The 20,770-nt window shown below is 45.0% G+C and overlaps 1 protein-coding gene across 1 annotated transcript in view; it reads left to right on the top strand.

Moving 5' to 3' along the window:
- Positions 1-20,065, top strand: part of LOC147624181 (uncharacterized) — a 39,331-nt gene extending 19,266 nt beyond the window's left edge. Inside the window, exons 2-3 of the mRNA XM_086819122.1 lie at positions 4,848-4,951; positions 19,973-20,065. Of these exons, the coding sequence (XP_086675248.1) occupies positions 4,848-4,951; positions 19,973-19,976 (108 nt within the window). The 3' untranslated portion in view covers positions 19,977-20,065. The remainder of the gene's footprint in view (positions 1-4,847; positions 4,952-19,972) is intronic.
- The last annotated feature ends 705 nt before the right edge of the window (positions 20,066-20,770 follow it).

The following is a 20,770-nucleotide window of genomic DNA, read 5'->3' as shown; positions in this document are numbered from 1 at the left end:
AGTCCCACATACCGGTTGTTGCTCTGTACCCGCCACCAGCCCTGCTCTCGGGTGCTGCTCTTGTATCCGCCATCAGTACCGGCTGCTGCTCTTGTATCCGCCACTAGCCCTGCTGCCGGCTGTTTGCTGCTCCTGTACTCGCCATCAAACAGGCCGGTTGCTGCTGCTCTTGTATCCGCCATCAGTACCGGCTGCTGCTGCTCCTGTACTCGCCATCAGTACTCGCTGACTGTTGCTGTTTGCACCAACCAGGACCACATTAAAGGGGACAGTCTCATCTCCTTAGATCCTAATCTGAATTTCAATCAGGTATTTGTTTCTGTAATTCAAATTCAGATAAGATTAAATTTAAATGTTGTTTTTCCAAGTCTTGTGTAGGCAACCATCACCACCGGTTTTCTTCACCATGGAAGGCCACTGGAATGGTGATCTTTTCTCGTGAGTACCCTGACCGCGCCCTCACATTCAGAGGAGCCAGTAAATGTGAATGGGGTCTCAGGGAAACTGGGAGCAAAGCTTGCTTGGGAGCAGCAGGTATCACTCCCTCCGTAGTGCCTCACCCTGCCAGGTGTTTGTACGGGCGTGCCTATTGGTGCACGGTCCCGGAAGACCAGTGAGGGGTGGGTGTTCACCCAGTGAAGGTGGGAGACTACTTGTGATTTGGTCTACTCCGACAAACCGATTCTTCATCGACAGAAATCTTATTGTTTTCAGTTGTATTCACTCCATGTTATGGAGAAATCTTGGGCTTGGGGCCCTTGAACACTTGTACATATAAATACTCCAAGAAATACAAATTGTATTGAGGGGGGGGGGGGGGGGGGGCTGGGGCGCGGCTCTTTCCGGCCCCAGTGATGGTGTCAAGTGTTCTTTGTCATTTCCAGTTTTAATGTTGCAAGTATTGTTCCATTGTTTGTATTGGTTAAGTGATCTAATAATGTGTATTTTATCTTCCGATTTGTAGGCCTCCCGTAGGGGAGCGGTTACAGCGTGCAGTAAGAGAGCCTACTCCGAACGAAGACAGAGGGCTCCAATTTATAGATTAGGAGCTCCCATGAGATATAATGGCAAGAGAAGGCTATAATGACAAGTGGAGAGCCACACAATAGTTGAAGTGGACAAGTGTGAGGCCACTGGTCTCACTTTTGATCCACTTTCTTGCCACATGTCCCAATCTAAGAGATGGGTTCTCCCATAATCTTTACCGTTAAAAATATCCCAACTGAAAGACCTTCTGCCAAATGTGCTTTGGTATGTCCCCCCATTTGCTCAATTCCAGACGTAATGACGCGATTGGAATTTTCATTGGAGTCAGGCCAAAAATAGTAACCCTCCTAGATTTTAGGAGTGTGATTCGTTGTATTCCAGGATAATCCCCAATTCTCAAAGCTTGTACTTTCCCAATATTTAGACATCCTGGAGTCCACCAGACCCCTTTGATACTTGGAAATTTCTAGGCTAGTGACAACACCCCAGGCGGATGCAAGGCATCTAGGATTAGCATAAGGAGTAAAAGTGCATCTTCCATCAGCGTTTGCATGGAGGACATCTCCATTTTCAATCATGCATTACTAATCATACATAAGGAGTAAAAGTGCATCTTCCATCAACGTTTGCATAGAGGACATCTCCATTTTCAATCATGCATCAGTAATCATACATAAGATCAGTTTATGCACATCATTCATGGTCCAGATATGATGTAGATCTGTGGACAGCATTGTATATTTCATGTTCTGAGTAAAAGACAATAGATTAGGTCTTTGCCATGGCTTCTGTGTATTTGCAACATTCATGTGATCAGCGTTAACCTTTGCTTAGCTTTAATCTAGTCAGCTTCCACATAGTTAGCATGCTACAGTAATGTGAAAAGAAAGCACAAAAACATGCATAAATTTTGCCATGTGTGGATAGATTTATGCATTTTATTGGGTTGTGGGTCGACCAATTGGCCAACTCTAGCCAACTCTACCAGCCGACCATCCCTACAGTGTCTTATAAAAGGGCAGATTGAGGGTCATTTAGAAGCATGTATGGAGACAGTTTCAGCCACAACACCCCAGGTGGATGCACGGCATTCAGGAGTAGCATAAGGTGGCATCTTCCATCAGCGTTTGCATGGACATCTCCATTTTTAATCATGCATCAGTAATCATACATAATATCCGTTTATGCACACCATTCAGGGTCCAGATTTATGCATTTTATTGGGTTGTGGGTCGACCAATTGGCCAACTCTAGCCAACTCTACCAGCCGACCATCCCTACAGTGTCTTATAAAAGGGCAGATTGAGGGTCATTTAGAAGCATGCATGGAGACAGTTTCAGCCACAACACCCCAGGTGGATGCACGGCATTCAGGAGTAGCATAAGGATTAAAAGGGCATCTTCCATCAGCGTTTGCATGGACATCTCCATTTTTAATCATGCATCAGTAATCATACATAATATCCGTTTATGCACACCATTCACGGTCCAGATATGATGTAGATCTGTGGATGTATATATTCATGTTTTGAGCAAAATACAATAGATTACGTCTTTGTCATGTCTTCTGTGTATTTGCAGCATTCAATGTGATTAGCATTAACCTTTGCTTAGCCTTACTCTAATCAGCTTTTGCATAGTTAGCATGTTACAGTAATGGACCAATCGAGAAACAACCCAAAATTGCAACGAAAAGGTTTTTCCTTCCAAGAAAGGATCCTTCTATTAGTCAAAAGAAAACGTCTTTCTAAAGCAGACTACAATCCTCAATAGAGTCAACAAGGTACAAAAGATCCTTCATATAAGGTTTGGAAACCAACAAAAAAGGAGGGGGGGAGTTCCCTCTTTGGTTGGCCGCTCTCACAGAGAGGCTACATTGGGGGACGTCCAGGAAAGAGCCACACGGGGTGCTGATATTGCTAGACAAGTCCGTTTGGGCACCGGTACCGAGTAGGCATGGATGGCTGAGATGCAAAAGTGTGAGCTGAATTGCAGAGATTGCATAGTGAGGTAATGGATTTTAGATTTCAGGCAGCATTGTACTACATTCTGATATCAATAAAAAGCAAATACTTTGCAAGAAAAGAGGAGGGGGCGGGGGGTGGGGCGTGTGGGTTATGCTGGCTGTTGGAGCCCAATGCCAATGTTTTGTGTGGTTGATTTCGTAAAGTTTGAGGTTCAGTTGCTGTCTAAAACGACAAATTAGTAGCAAGAGACAATCGTTTTGTGAAACTATCTGACATTGATTGTGTACCAGTTTGCCAAGTACAACCTAATCATTGGCATACCTCTCAACAATCTTGGTTGATTCTGCAGTAGGGCACCACCTACAGCCTAATAATTGACTCACAAAAGCTATGGGCTGTTGATTCTGGGATAGATCTGAAAGAATTGTACAAAGCTTAAATAAAGGCTTCTTTTTTGTGATAGTTTTAGTCTTGGCATAGTTATCGTGGTTTTGATGCTTTGGCATACGTGTCCAAACATGTGTTGGTAAGAACCCAACCGTCCACATGTCTTTTCTTGGAAGGAGCCATTGCTAACCCCATTGAGATTTTTGCATTCAGCCTACTAGCCAACCATTGACAACTACGTTTGAAAGCTTTGGCTGGCAGGTTGGGAAAGGCCACATTGCCACATCACATTAAGCTTGGCCCTTGGAAATTTATGTTTTACCTTACTGTGAAAGAGGATCGCGATGGCCACCGTTGAGTGAAACCATTTCCATTGCCATTGTTTTTCTCCTTCCACCAACTCTTTTCTGCAGATTCACGAATTTGATCTTGCTCTTGCATGTGAATGTGTCTATGGGCACCTTGACATGGCATGAGATTTGTTTTTGTTTTAGTTTTTTGTTTTGTGCAAAATGTTCAGGGCATGTCCATTCTCATTTCGTTAGGAGACCTGGATACCTTCAAACGTGTGGATATGGCAAAGATATATATATATATTTTGAAGAACTCACACTTGCTCAATTTCGCATAGAGCACTTCACTAGAATTGTCAAGACATTTCTCAAGTGTCCAACTTGTTTGGAGTGAGACTTATATTATATACAAGGATGTTGTCGCTTGCTAATCTAGGTTTGATTACTTTGCTCCCTTTTCTCCTCTAAAATGATTTTAGGCTGAAACCACTATATTCTGATGACTGTTTTGGAATCTTCTTAGGGACAAGTTATTGTTTGAAGAGTGGACATTGAACCACACTTGGAGTAGGACTAGTGATGTTGTGATGTGGCCAATGGATCAAGCAGCAGAGTTGAGGAGCTCCTCAGTGGTTTGCAAAACAGTTTGGTTAAGTGCCTTAGTGTGAGGTCCACCATAGGCATAAACCTAACCTCACCAGTAGTGCTAGCCAAGTTATGGGCCTTGGGGCATTACAAGAAGGGCATTTTTTAGGTGTAACCTCCAAGAAGTATTAAAAAAAAAAAACAAGGGCTAGAAACAATTTGTTTCTTTGATCAAAGCCTTTTGAACTTTCTTGAATCACAGTTAGTACTTTTGACACTTTTTGTACAAGAATCATGTCAAAGTCCTATTTTAAATTGGCTTTCAATATCTCACTTTTTGTACAAGAATCATGTCAAAGTCCTATTTTAAATTGCTGCAAGCTTTCAATATCTCAATTTAGATCTCTCTTTCATGTTCCTTATAAAACAAAAGAACTTTGGTCCCGTAGCCCCTTACCTGCCATCGACCACTTTGCCTAGAAGGGGGTGTGAGTTTGGACCCCGACACCTATAATTTAAGTTTCCACTCACCAAAAATAAAACAAAAGAATTTGGATGTAGGTGCATTCAAATTCAGCAGGGCTTGTATCTTATTTTGCTTTCTTACAAGCTTAATTGTGCGTCTCAGGAACTTTCAAACCCGAGCAGAGTACATAGAAAAGATTCACTCAAAACAACTTATGGAGGGACTAGGAAGTACAAGTTTTATCAAGTTGGTGGAGGTGAGGTAAGGTATTGAAGGTTGATTCATAACCATAGCTAGGTCTTGTTTAAGTGAGAAAAACAATTAGGCTATTTTATACACACTGGTCTTCAGTTTCTTCAAATCACATCTAGAAAAAAAAATGCTAAACATCTGTATTTATGCATACCATCAAAATGCTGAATCGTACTTTCACAAATGATACATATTTTGAAGAATGAATTGAAGTTGTCTCACACAAAAACATGCATGTTGGGCCTTGACAAATTTGCGCACAAGCATTCACAGAGAGAGAAAGAAAGAAATAAATACTAACGTCTTTAAAAGATCCACGTGATCTATCAGACCAAAGAGTATTACAATAACTCCATGAAAATGCTGCAGCATCCATGGAAAAACTGAAAACTAAAAGAGAAAACTAGCTACTAATACTATGAACATGTGTCAATGAGAAAAGGTATGTCCTTTTTAGGTTACAAAGGTTCTCTTTTGACATCATGCTTATGTCATAACACAAATATATCTTGATATTATTTGATACCCCTTTTAGAGGTTTCCTCATACACACAAACACATAAGTGGGTGTTTACTCCTTTGCTAGAGGATGTTCACACACGCACACACATACTCAGGCTTAATAGCCTTTCATATGCAGACATATTACCACACATATGAGTGGGTTCACACAGGTAAGACCTTGATTCCCAACAATCCCCCCCTCAAGGGATTGCCTCATACTATGTCAAGGATAAATCTAGCCTCATAGGATCAAGTCACAGACTTGCAATAGGAAACAACACACAACTGAATAGAACACAACACATAACTTGGACTTTAAAAAGTCCTTGGACAAACACAGACATTTGACATACACAAGACAACACACATTTGTGCTGTGGCACCACATTTATCATCACCACCCCTTGATACCAACTTGGCCTACTCATTTGGTGGCTTAGAGATTGAATCATTACATAGAACATATTTTTCATCTTTTGCTACGGAAAAATTAGGGTTTCCTAGAAACTAGGGTTTCCCAGAAATTCGGGCTTTTTGAATCTGATGCTATAGGAGGTTGCAGCAACTCGCCAATGCTTGATATATGCCCTCAATTTTGAAAACATTTGGGGGATTTGAGATTAATGCTTCGATTTAGCAAGAGTTTAAGAAAATCGTAAAAAACCACAAATTTACCTCTCTGATTTGGATTTGATACTTGTGTTGTTTTGATGCATATCGTTGAAGGAGACTACCCCCTTTCTTGAGATGTGTACTATTGATGTGGGCGGGTACGGGACTTTTATGTTGCTCTTTGGCACTGAGGCTTCAATAAACCTTATTACTAAGGCTCATAAGCCTTATGTAAAGGGTTTACACAAAGCCTTAATTAAAGGCTTAGTCGGGCAGCTGAAAAACCAAAAAACTGGATAGTCACAAACTGAGGGGTCATCGGCCAGTCACAAGTTGGGGCAGGTGGGCTGCGCACAATATCAGCAGCAGGCAGAGAGGATGACGAGCTACAGCAGCACTATTTGATGATCAGCATAAGGGGGCTTCTGTAGGTGCAACAAAAGGTGGCAAAGCATGTGCGGAGTGTCAATGAAGGGGGGCACAAGGAGTAGGAGGAGTCTCGTTGCCATTTGATGGTACAGTCCACATGCTAGGCTTGCAGGTAGCCAGGCTATGGGGGCTGGAACTTGAACATCATCATGGCATTTGATTAATAGAGATAAACGAGAGAGAGAGAGAGAGAGAAAGAAAGAAAGAAAGAAAGAAAGAAAGATATATTAACGTCTACGAGAGGCCAAAGTCGGCCTATGAGACAAAAAATAATACAACTGTGTTCTTCCGGTCATCGGAAGAAAAGAAAGAAAAGAAAAAGTGTGCATGTGTCTGGATACAACTGTGAATCATCATGGATTGGTGGAGCCCATATACAAACAATATAAGGGGGGGTGGGGATGTGGATGGAGTGCTAAGGTAAGATGCATCTCTATATGCTGAAGGAGTAGGAGGAGTCTCGTTGCCATTTGATGGTACAGTCCACATGCTAGGCTTGCAGGTAGCCAGGCTATGGGGGCTGGAACTTGAACATCATCATGGCATTTGATTAATAGAGATAAACGAGAGAGAGAGAGAGAGAGAAATGAAATGAAATGAAATGTTATATTAACGTCTTCAAAAGGCCAAAGTGACCTATGAGACCAAAGTTACAACCATGTGACATCTGATATACTGTCTGGAAAAGAAAAAAGAACTAAAGGTAAGTATCTAGTCCTACAATACATCAGTAGGGAGCATCCAGAAGCAGCAACTAGGGAGAGTGGGAAGCTAATGCTACTAGTCAAAATGGGGTACATGAGTACATGGATACACGAATACATGAATATGGGGGAGTACAAAAGTGACAGTGAGTACAACAGTATATGGCTGGAGTGGTAATCATCCTAGGAGCTCTAGCATGTGTCTCTGCCGGATGGCCTGGATATCTGCCATAGTGAGATGCTTGGTCGGACGAGCCCGATGCCTCGCAATGATGCTCTGAATCCTCCGGTGTAGGCACCGTCTCTGATGTAAGGATCCGCGAACCCTCGGGCGTTTGGATCTGCCCAACTGGATAGCTCTCTCAACTAGAGTCCCACGGGGTGCCTGCTACTGGGCTGTCGGCTGTGTGTCCTCCCGGGTAGTCCCTCTAAAGAAGTCAGTAATCTGTCTCTATGTGGAGTCCCTGCCAGTCGGGCGTCTGCTCCTAATAATGGACTCTCTGAGCCTGCGGATCTTCAGGAGATAAAAACCCAAGCATGACCTATGAGACCAAAAAGGTTACAACAATTGGTGGATCTGATACAATGTCTGTGTAAGAAAAGCTAAAACAACTAAACAACTAACTGAAACTGAAACAACAACTATGAGGAAAAGTAAGGTACTAGGAGCTCCTAATGGATAACATCTGGGAAGGAAAACTCCAACAACAAAGGTAAGCATCATATACATCACTATCCAAAGATGTCTCTCATCGGTCGATGGCGGATATCCTCAATGTCCTCCATGGGGAGTACTCTGATTGGACGTCTCCCATGCCGTGCTAGTATGGTCCTGATCGTCTGTTGTAGTCTCCGCCGGTGTCGAGATGGGCCTCTCATCTTGGGGCGCCTCGACCGCCCCAGCTCTATAGCCCGATCAATTAGTGTACCTTTGGTGCGGCTATACTCTGGGGCTAGCTGCAATGCCTGTTGGCCTGATTGCTCAATCTCTGGTTGAAAGAAGTCTGTAATCTACCTCTGTAGGTGTCTCTCCCTCTCTGATCCCCTCCCTCTCAAGAGACCCTCTCTATGTCTATGCACCCCCAGCAAGTATAATCCGAGGCATCTCTGATCCTGGTATCTCATGACTCTGGAAAGTGGTCCGAAACCCTCTCAGAACAGGCAGTAAAAATGGCCTCGTATCTCATAATATACTGGACAGTGACATATGTAATGTAACTCTGTCTCTAGCTCCATTTGGCACAACTGACAAATCCTGGCCTTAGCTGGTACTCCTCTGAATCTGCCAGTCTCAACCCCTAGCTGGTGTGAGGATGTGTGCATCTGACCAATAGCACACCGAGAAAGATGAGTATCCATGTAGTTGGGTCTAATCACAAACCCATCCTCCGTGAGCTGGAGAAGATGATCTCTATAGAAAGCCATCTTCGTACCAAGCTCGTGTGTCGGCTGTATCCATGTCCTCCTAGTGTCCTGCTGAGTCAAGTCCTGCTTGATAAGTCTGGTAATCTCTGCCTGTGTGAGAGAGAGGGAGGGTGCATCGAGGGAGTACTGAAATGGAGGTAGCCTTTCCATACTAAAGCCATGCAGTTGGAACCAAGCTGTCATCTGTGCATACCAACATGATCCGTCTCCCTGTGATGCCAACTGTCGTGAAGACTCCAGGGCTAAGCGAGCATATCTGTCTCTAGGGAGAGCCCAAGTGCTATGTATAAAGGAGACTGATCGAGTGAGTGCATCTACTACCAATGGGGGGGCAGCCATCTCTGCACGGATAATATCATGTGGTACGGAGGCCTTGGCCCTAATCATCCGGGAAATCATAGAAACCAAGGGCCTCTCCATCCATCTCCATCCATCAGTGCTACCAGCTCGGCTGTGGTGATCCACTGAGGGTCCCCATATCTCCACTCCATAATACAGCATGGCTGAAGTGACCAAAGTGTCAAAGAGCCAGAGCTTTGTTCGAGGTTCTTGAAACTGAACCTGTGAACACATCCTCTCTAGTCTCCCCAATGCTGCATAAGCTCTGGTCAATCTGGTCTCTGCTACTCTCCTCAAGGAAAATAGTGGGCCACTAAAAACCACACCAAGGTAAGTATATGCATCTGTATACTCCACTGTCTCCTGACCATATGTAAAGGTGGGTGTTGACCTCCTAACCCACTGTGCTGTGGTGTTAAACACACTCACCTTGGTTTTACCAAGGTTAACAGACAATCCACTGTCCTGTGCAAACGTGTGCAATGCATCCAAATGACGCTGCATACCCTCCGCTCTACATAGTCCGAAACCTCATCCACATACATCCCAAATAAGGTGGGAGAAAGGGGGCAGCCTTGTTTCACCCCAATAGTGGAGTGAACCATCTCAGATATACCCTAAGTAGTACGTACCTGCCCCACAATTGTCCTGTATAAAGCCATGATTCCCCAAATTAGCTCTGTGGGCACTCCCATCTTCTGTAGTCTGCGCATCAGTCTTGCTCTCGGTACTGTGTGAAAAGCTTTGCGGAAATCCACAAAGCAACAATAAATCCTCCTGCCATATAATCTGCCCTCCTCAATAATAGCTGTGAGTGTCAAGATATGGTCAAGAGTGGAGAAACCTCTCCTGAACCCTGCTTGCCTTGATGCACGTATGCCCTCTTTCTCTGCCCATCTACTCAACTCCTGCTAAAAGATAGATGTACATAATCTAGCCAATGCGTGACCAATCATGATGGTACGATAATTCCCAGGAAGCATGGGATCCCCTGACTTGAAGATAGGCACACTCGTGGACATATTCCAAGTCTCAGGAAAACCCTCACACATGGCTCGGTTAAACATCATAGCAATAAGCTCTGCAAGCATATCTCTGGCATGAATAAAGTGCTCTGCCACCAAACCATCATGATCATATGCTCTCCCAGTCCTCATCCTGTCAATAGCTTTCCTTACCATCTCAGCAGTAAAGAAAGCAAATGTCTCTGGGCTTGGCTCCGATGGGTCTGGCAAGGGCGGTTGTCCTGGTGCTGTGTACAGGGATGCTGCATACTCACCCCAAATCTCTGTGGAGGTAATGGTTGGTGATGGTGAATGCTCATGGAATAGTCTCCATGCCTCGCCTGAGTCCTGCCTCATAAATAACTGATACAAATCCCTCTCTAACTGAGCAAGATAAGCCCTCTTCTTCCGTCGCACTAGGCGCCGGAAGGTAATCCGTGACTGTCTGTGAGTGGTAACACCCATGAGCACCTCTCTCTGTAATCTGATCCTCATCTCTTTGCACTCCTTATCTTACCAGCTGTTCTGGGGCATGTTCCCAGATCGTCTCCGTGTAGGCTGACTATGGGGATATGCCTCTGATGCTGCAGCATGAAGCGTCTCTATCAATATCTGAGTGAGCTCATCTAATGGCCGTCCCGGCTCCTTGGCACATAAGCGTCTGTATATCTCATTGGTGTAAAGGGTGTCAGTCTCCCTCGTAAAGGTATAACGAGTGTGTGTGGAGACCTGTCCCAATGGAGCTGTGCTGAACTGAAATGTGAGAGTGAAGGACAAGATAGCATGATTCACTGCTACTCCAACCGGCCTAGTGCCTACCATAAAATCCTGAAAAGAGGGAATGAGACTTGGCTGAGCCATAACATAGTCCACTGTACTAGCACCATGCCGATGTGGAAAGCTAGTGAAACTGCCCGCTGTCGGGAATCTCTGTAGGCCATTCAGGATGGCGAATCCATGTGCAGTCCCCATGTCTATCAAATACCGCCCATACACAGTATGTTCCTGATCCTGTGAGAGTCTAGATAGGCCCATATCCCTAACATCAAGCTCCCTTAACATCTCTGAGGTATCGTAAAATACTGTCTGGTTATGGGCGGTCCTGGCATTGAAGTCCCCCAGGAGAATGATGTCACCATCCCTGGAGAACTCCCAAATGTCATCATCCAAAATAGAAAAGGGAGACTGCCCGCTAGGTGATGCATACACTGATGTACTAGGAGCAAAATAGCATATAGCAATGTAGAGATATCTGCCCGTCTCTGCCCTAAGTCTAACCCACATGTACCTAGCCTGCTCATCTCTGCGGACTATATGTATCAGTGGCTGCAGCTCCTCTCTAAACAATACTGCCACTCCTCCTGAGCCCCGTCCTCTATGCTCTGAACGAGTCTCCTGTCTACAAGCTGTCTCCCATCGGTATCCACTAACATGTGGCATGGACTGTCCAGGAGCCTGATGCGTCTCACAGTAGAAGATGATGTCCCTCCCAGTGAAACTATCCTCAAAAGCCCCTACATCAAGGCGTAGAGATCCATTACAATTCCAAGTAGCAACTTTGAGTGTAGTCCCATAGGTCTCGCGCCATCATGAAGAGCGCCTCTCCATAATCACCACTCTACCATCTCTATAGAAGGCCACTTTGAAACTTTCCCTTTCTCTCGGGCTGCCCTTATCTCGGGCATAACTTCTTTCATGTGGGCAAGTTGCGAGAGTGTGAGGTCATCTCCAAGAAATATTCCCGTCTTCAAGAAGTCCTTCTTCGCTTTCATGGAGGGGAAACGAATGATAAGTGCTCTCTCCTTAGAAGATTCGCCACTACCTTCTCTCTTCTTTCCCACTCTCCATGCCTTTGTGTGCGTGGCTTCAATGCCCATCATAGAGAAGAGCTCCTTGGTTTCCCCTTCCGCATCATCACGGTCTTTTAGACCGGACACTCGTACATGTAAGGCCGGGGTTTTCCTCCTTTGCTCCTCTTCAAGGGTCATGTTGATGATGGTGGGAGTGGGGATGGGTGGCGATTCTTTACCTTTCCCTTTCTTGGCGACCTCGATCCAGTTCTCCGCCTCGTCCATCTTCTTTTGTGTCTCTGTGATCACCTCCACCCATGAAGATGTCTTCTCTTTATGTTGCTCCTCCTCCTCTCGAATGATCCTCATTTGTTCCTTGATGGTATTCAGCTCTTCAATAAAGGAGGGCTGAAATTTTCCATCCTCAAGCTTGCCTTGTGAAGTTGCTTTCCAACTCCTTTTTGAGGGCTGAGATTTCAGCCGCTTGACTTTTAGCATGCAATTAGGCCTCCACTAGTTCCTCCTTTAAGGCTGAAATCTCAGCCTCTTGCTTTGATGTTCTCTCTTCGAGCTCTTGGATTTTGTCAAATCCCTTCTCGAGTTTGGAGAGGCGGTTTATGATTGCGGTAATGGAAGAGTCGACCATCTTCTTGTTTTCTTTGATAATTGTGCTGAGCTTGTCCTCCATCTTCACGAGCTCCTCTTTAACTCCGGTCTTGGCCATGACTTTTTGTAGTACTTCCCACAGCCAATGGCCAATGGGCCTATGAGACCAAAGTGATACAATAATGTCCATGGCATATCTCATCATGGAATGGAAAATAAAACAGAAAGAAAACATAAACATAGCTATCTCACTGGGGTGATACAAAGCTGTCCATGGAAACTCATCATGGAACACTAAGAACATAGAAACATGAGAGCAACATCAGCTCTGAGTAGATGGTATACCACTCTCCAAAATATCAAGCATGGGGCTAACGAGTATGGCCGAGAGGTCTCCCTCAGCTATGTCACGTGGAAAGGTAGCTCGATGGCGGTGGAGCATGTCCTGGATTTGGAGCTGATGAGGTGATCGTGGCCGACGGGGGGGTCGAGGGCGTCGGGCACGTTGGAGTGCAGAGGCTCGGTTCGAGGTAACTCCTCTCGGAGAGCAGCTCGTGGAGGGTCCACAAGATCCACTTTGTCTGTGTCCTCCACCTCCTGGGTCCAGAAGAAACTGGTGATGGTTGGCTGGCGAGGGAGGGAGCGGGGTGGCTGGGGCTGAGGCTCTCTCAAGAAGGTGTCCCTGTGTCTGCGGAGCTCAAGCAGGAAGAGGCCCAGGCAACAGTGGTCCTGGAAGTCAATGATCCTGGTGAGTGGACCAAACCCCTCACGAAATAGACAGTGAAACCTCCCGCGGATTTCATAGTATACTGGGCAGCGGCATATGTAATGCTCCTCCGTCTCAACCTCTGTGTGGCATAGTCGGCAGATCCTCTCCTCTCTAGGTCTCCGTATGAGCTTCCCGGCTCTAAAGATGCGCTCAGCTCTACCTGTCTCCACTCTAAGGCGGTGGGATGAAACCCGTATCTGGCCAATCGCAATCCGCATGGCATGGGACATATGAACACTCAAGTAGCCTGGCTGCTGGATGAATCCATCCTCAGTGAGTGTGAGGAAGTGATCTCTGTAGAAGTGCATCTTCGTGTGGAGCTCCGGAGGTGTGATCCATGTGCAATGTGTGTAGAGGTTGAGAAGATCTAACTCGGTTGGTATCCTCGTGAGACATCCGAAGAAAAGGGGAGTCCAGACTGTACTGAAGGGGGGGTAGGCGGTCCATGCAGAGCCCATATACTGAGAACCAAGTGGAAACTAGTGCATACCATACTCTAGAGTGCCCCTCAAGTGCTAGCTGTCTGGAGGACTCCAAGGCAAGCCTCAGGTACCTGTGGGGATCCATGTGACTGATGCGATGGAGGTATGTGATTGTCTGGAAGAGTGCATCCACTACGGGCTGCAGCAAACACTGCCTGGATAATCTGATGTGGGACTGATGGTTTGCTGCGGGTCATACGGGAGAACATCATGACCTGGGGCCTCTCAACTCGCTGCCAATCCTCATCGGATGAATCTGGCCCCAGAAGGCTACTCCATACATCAAGGTTGGTGTGACGAGGGTGTCAAAAAGCCAGCCCTTCGTCCTGGGCTCCTAGAAATGTGCCTAGAAGCACTGCCACTCAAGTAAGCTCAAGGCTGCATATCCCCACGTCACTTTGGCATGTGCTGCAGGAACCATGGTAAAGCGTGGGCCACTGAAAGTGACACCAAGGTAGACATAGGATGAGACAATCTCCACAGGATCCCCTCTATATGTGAAGCTCAATCTGGATGTGAAGGGGCGAGAGGTATTGAAGACCATTACCTTGGTTTTACCAAGGTTAACAGAGAGGTCCCGCTGAGTGCAAAAGTCATGTAAGGCATCCAACTGTCTCTGAAGCCCTTCGGCTGAGTCTGAGAGGAGGACGATGTCATCTGCATAAAGTAGTATGGGGATCAATATGCCTGCTAGTGTGGGACCAGCCCCGCCTAATCCATCAATGAAGCTCGAAATCTCATCAATGTAGAGGCCAAAAAGAGTGGGTGATAGAGGGCAGCCCTGTTTCGCCCCAATAGGGCTGGAAATCTCCTGTGATGTACCTCCTGGGGCTCTCACTCGTCCGGTGACGGACTCATAGAGGGCGATGATGCTCCAAAACAGGTCAGATGGGACTCCGATATCCTGTAGACGATGTAGGAGGCGGGCTCGGGGTACAGTATCAAAAGCTTTGCAGAAATCCACAAAGCAGCAGTAAATCCTCTGATGTCGTGCTCTACCCTCCTCGATGATGGCACGGAGGGTGAAGATGTGGTCAAGGGTAGAGTAGCTCCTCCGAAAGCCAGCCTGTCCTGAGGCTCTGCATCCCTAGCTCTCTGCAAATGAACTGAGCTCCGCCTCTAGCACTGATCCATTGAGTTTGGCCAATGTGTGGCCAATCATGATCGTCCTGTAGTTATTAGGATCAAGTTGATCTCCGGCTTTGAGGATGGGGGTGATGGTGTTGGTGGACCAAGAGGGTGGAAATCCTTCACAAAGGGCTCTATTGAACATGTAGGCTAGTAGATGTACTCGGCAGTGAGTCCCTCATGATCCTGGGCTCGCCTTGCGTAGTCTACGAATGGCCTTGAGGACCATGCCCTTTGTAAAGAAGGTGGAGGTGGTGGGACGGGGATCTGGTGGTGGGTTAGGTGTGGCTGATGGGGGATATGATAGAGGGAGTGTGCATAGGAGTGCCATGTGTCCGGGTAGGTGATAGGTGTGGGAGGGCGATGTTCTCGGAGTTTTCTCCATGCCGCTTTGCAGTTCGGTCCTAAGAAAAGTCGGTATTACTCATCCTCTTTCCGAGCATAGAACTCCCGTTTCTTGCGTTGGGTGAGCCGTTGAGAAATCCGTCGCGCTTGGCACTTCGTGATTTGCCCAATCCGTGCTTAAGACGGGAGCGGGTGGCCTGGCATTCGTCAAATGATGTGGCATTAGCTTGTATTCTTTCAATGAATTACATGTACCTTTATAGGTTACAAAGGTTCTCTTCTGACACCATTGCTTATGTCATAACACACACAAATATCTAGTTATTATTTGATACCCCTTTAAGAGGCAGTTCACACACACAAACACATATTCAAGCGTAGTAGCCTTTCACACACAAACATATTACCACACTTATATGAGTGGGTTCACACAGGTAAGACTTTGATTCCCAACAATCTGGTGTCGACTCTATCTCTATAGTTCTATCTCCTATGTATAAAGCAGGTTGCTTAAACTCACTAAAGAAAAGATCTTGCTACGCATTACATGATCATACCGGTTGCATACATACATTGTTCACTTGTTTAAAATTCTGGTTGAGCTTGTGTGACTAATTTATAAATTGTCCGGCCTTGTTTTAATGTGGTGTGTATCTATCAACACAAACCTTGGTAATAAAAACATTGTGAGTTGTAAATTGGGTTGTGTGAACACTCACCACCCATGAAACACATAAGACAGTGCATAAGTCCCGAACAAGTCATGTGCATACGCGTCTACATGGTGCCTAGGCGTCCCCAGCCCCACTGACATTTCACAAGCATAAATACCAGGTGGTGTCCACGTAGGAAGATACTTTCACACACAAGAATATAGTGTTCAGATATCCATCATATATGCATATGCACTTGTTGACTTGGAAAATTAGATACCGCTTGGCCATCACAGTACACTGCGAGTACTAGCGAGTATCCGTGTATAGGCACCACATAATCCATACGGGCATCATCCATAGATTATCTGACACTCAAAAAGAGTCACCACTCTCAATGAGTCATCATATAAGGTCATTGGACACCTCATGGGCACCACCCAAGAGATCCATACACATATCCAAGTTTTCTTGTCATGTTCTTGGACTCCTCATGGACATCATCAATGAGATCCATACACATACCTATAGACATCCACATGTCATTAGTCAGAGGGTTAGTAACATCCCCTCCGCTTCTAATTAGTTGCCCACAACCAAGAGAGATCCAAGTCAAGCCACTCTTGATTGGATTGTGGCCCACCATTTCTTGATCTAGTCACCACTAGTGACTCTGTGATCAAGGAGTCCGAATCTTGATTTGGTTTCCATGCACGAACCACAATCAAGCCATAACTTGGTTTAAACTATAGCCAATGGTCTATGGTTGAGAGCAATCTCTTGGCCTAGCCTGCAATCAGTGGACTTGGGCTAAAAGCCTCAATGTCCACCACTCTCATATGGAAACCAGCCATAATGGACCATAACTAAAGCTACCAGCTATAGGTTCATGATGACCACATGCCATAAGGTCCACAAAATGTCCCTGACTCTTTTCATAAGTTTTTGATGTCCACCTGCCATTTACTACTTTATGGCTGTTGGCCGTGAAGTCCACATGGTCGTCTGCCATGTTTTGACCTCATGTCACATATCCAGCTCGTGACACAACCATGGTAAGCTGTCCAAAGCTTACTCTACCAAGTCCACTGCATGGTAGATTCTCCAAAACTTTTTGAAGAATTCACATGATTTACATGACAATTCTTGTATATCCAATCTCCTTCTTGGAGATGAAGTACATAGCATGCTTATCATGGGATCTTTACATGGCTGTCCACCATCCCAGGTTTCCCGCTTCCCTACACTCCAGGAGTACACTAGCACTTCTTCTAGTTTATGGATGCACCATGGCCTTGTAGCCTTCCATGTGTACCATTTTGTACAGTTGTTCATTTTTTGTATGTACCAGAATGTACATTCATCCAAACATGCATGTTACTTAGAGTATGGTGTCTACATAACCTCCAAACATGCATGTTACTTAAGAGTATGGTGTCTACACAACCTTACAACGTGTTTTACGCCAAAAATAGTGCCAAATTGAGCATTCAATCAGCCCCAAACATCAAATGTTTCATGGTTGCAACAAAGTAATTACTATATGATGAAACATGAATTGCATGTCACCGAACATGTCTAATATCATACCACAAAAAACTTATTGACAAAAGAATGGTATAATTACCAACTTCTCAGACGACAATTCATCTAGTATTTTGCACCCATGAAGCAATCCTTGTAAGTATGCAAATAGTTTATCTATGTTTGTCCAAACGACCCACATTAACTTTTGCTCATGTAATCATTGCTTGAGTATGATGCTCCACGATCCAAGATCTTGGTCGTAAAGTAAGCTCTCATGGTCCAGATACCCTTGTATATGAATACGGACTTTACCAATTATGGGTGTTTCATCAACCCCTTAAAGATAGCATTTGCAATCATATACATTCAAAATTGTTATATTAAGACTAGTGGCGGTAGCCATTTGTACAAAAATGAAATTATCAGTGGAGGCATTATCAAACAAGAATAAGGAAGGTTGATTCTTGAATTGCCCCGAAGCTTTACATATCACTCTGCAACTACTAGGCGGTTGCCCTGTATTACCTATATGGGCACCACATTTACATTTGGCTTGTCCACATTTGCATTAGCATTCTTGGAATTCTTGGGGCATTTGGCATACATATGCTCTTTACTACCACATTTAAAGCACTTCCCATCACACACACATGCGGACAGCCCATAGTTGTTGTGGTTAGCCCCCGGCTTTGTAGCCGAACCATCCTCTTTCATCCTTGCCATCAATGGATACATGTTTAGGTGGCTGTACACCCTTTTTCTGGTCATAACCAGCCCTCTCTTTGCCCTTAAATGGGCCTGAAAATGACTTACTAACAACCCATTTCATGTGTAGATTCTTTGCTACCAAAGTAGAGTTCATCAACTGCTGTATGGTTTGATTGGAATATACCTCTAATTCCTGCTGAAGGATGGGATGGAGTCCAGATTCGAATTTCCTCTTCTCCTCGTCATCTGAAAATTGCATAAGCGGGGAACTTTGAGGAGTGCTTTTCAATATTTTGCAATACACGAGGAGACAGATTCTCCCTCATCTTGGGATAGCCAGTCCCACTCTTTGCATACATTCATAGCAAAATTTGGTCGCAGTAATTGAGCATAAATTTGAATTTTAAATTCAGCCCAAGTGGGTGTAGCACTTCCATCCATTAACTTTGGAAGCTACTAGACACTTGTTGTATCTTTCAGATGCATGCCTCTGAGAAGTCTTCATTGCAAAAAGCAATCTCAAAGGGTGCATGAACTCATAGATGGGCAGGCCTGCCATGCGCAGTCTGTATGGGCTTTCAGGCGCACTACAGGAGAACATGACTCCTCCAGAAAAGCATAGACGTGGATGCTAATTAGGGCATAACAAAATTAAAAGCTATTTAATGCCTAAAAGAGGGCTATAGCTGGGCACATGCTTTTCTTTTTGGGGCAAAAATTAGCTTCCTTTGGAACTCGCCCATCTCTGCACTTCATGTGTGAAGGAGCATCTTGGGCATGGAATCTGCAGGAAAAGCACATTTTTGCACAAAGTTCTGGGTTGCCATTTTTTTGCCTTCATAAACCCACATGCACACTTTTTCTCTCTGCTGCGATTTGAATTTCAGAACTGCGCTACTAATCTCTAGGCCTTTGGCAAATCTTTTCCATAGCGGAACACCATGCTGGAGCAGCTATGGGTGTAGACACATGTGATGGACAGCCTATCCAGCCTTTTGCACCGAGGTTGTGGGTGAAGTTTCCTCGAAGCCCATGGCGTATGCAGTACTGGGAGGACTCAGGAGATATGCCAATGGGAACTAAGTACATATATGTTCGGCATCACGGGTACCATCTCAATGGGAGGACTCAGGAGATATGCCAATGGGAACTCAAGTACATATACGTTCGGCATCACGGGTACCACCTCAATACATATTACATGGGACAGCCAGTTCATGTGGTGGTATTTGGTAATGATCCTAATCTTTTTCCTGTTTTCTCTTCATATGCTCAACCATATCAGCAGCATATGGGCTTTATGCAACCTCCTTTGGCTCTCGGACTGCCATCATCTACTACTACTCATCCCCCTGAATCTCCTTAAACTCTTGTGAATTCTTTGGACTTTACTGTTCTTGACTTGCAGAAATAGTTGCAGGAGTTATGCCCAAGTTGCAGATAGTAATCTCCCCACCCGAATCCCTTCTCAGGAGAGCGGAAAGAGTGTGAGGAGCTGGTTTGGGAAGTGGAATGCTTTTTTCACTTGGTATTCGAGACTTTGCTTCGTATTCTCGAAGCTATTGCTTAGTGGTGATCGCTTCATATCTTTGAAGGAGCTGCAACTGCTTGGCATTGTCTATGGCCAAAGCCAAGAACCTTTCTCCTGGGAACAAGAAAGACACAGATATTTTGGCATCTACATTCGTGCATATCCTTGGGGAAACAATTAGCTGCTAGGGACCAAACCCTACGTGCTTAGGTGATTGTGTGGAAGATTGTGTCAACTTAAAGGGGTGAAGCTCTCATGGAGGATTGACCTCCTGTTATCTCAGGGCTTACTCCTAATGAGCCTAGTTTTCAACATGTTCAGGGTCAGGCCTTGGCCCCAAAAAAAGGTCAGCACATAGCTGCTGTGGATGTAACTATGTTTTGATTTGGACTAAAGGTGAGACATAAGTAATTTATAACCTGAAACTATCATGTGTCTGGTGATTTTCTGGTAAGCTCTTATTTGTGAATCTGTTGCAGGTAAGAGTAATGGTGAGAAAAGAAGATAACTGCTACAAAGTGAGCATAGTGGTCTCCTCAATGCAGGGAGGGGAGACTCTGCATATGCATTGGGTACGCCGTTTTTACCGAGTTTGTTCTTTTAACTCTTATCTGTTGCATGACCTAAGGTCATTCCCAAGCGGCATTTCCTCCTAGACATGCTACAGTCAGCATGCTCAGAACATAAACTAAGACACATGATGTAGCTATTGTTACTCAAAAAAAGTAATGAAGCTTTGCGAAGTGTGGCTTTTCTAAATATTTGTATTTACGGTTTTGTGTATAAAGATACATACAGAGAGAAATGTGTGCACGTGTCCATATTTTTATATCAATTTATACTTTGAAGTTTACTTACATGGAGTAGGAAACCTATCTTTGAGAGCATTTATTAATGTTCTGAGTACTAATGTGTGGAAGGGTTTTAGATTAATGGATGAAGTAAGCATTGAATTCCTTAGATGACAAGGCGATAACTAAAAGAGAACATGAGAAAGCAATGTTGGCGCAAATCTAAAGAGAAGCAACTCCCCATGCTTTACCTACAGCACCTTTTGTAGATTGTGGAGTGGTTTCCCTCATCAGTGGTCCAGGTTTCATCCTTTGTGTGCTACTCTCTTGTGAATGCTGCTGTCTCAGGAGCACAAAGTTTGTAAAATTTGTATTACATGCGCGCGCGCGCGAGTGTGGGAACGATCTGCCACCGACTGTCCATCGACTGTCCATCGCCGACTGTCCAACGATCTGCCACCGACTGTCCATCGCCGACCGAGAGAG

The sequence above is a fragment of the Cibotium barometz genome, chromosome 25, assembly GCF_041138505.1.
Source record: "Cibotium barometz isolate CiBa-2024 chromosome 25, ASM4113850v1, whole genome shotgun sequence".
NCBI classification, from domain to species: domain Eukaryota; kingdom Viridiplantae; phylum Streptophyta; class Polypodiopsida; order Cyatheales; family Cibotiaceae; genus Cibotium; species Cibotium barometz.
The sequence above is the reverse complement of the archived record's forward strand: the minus strand, read 5'-3'. Positions and strand labels throughout refer to the sequence as shown.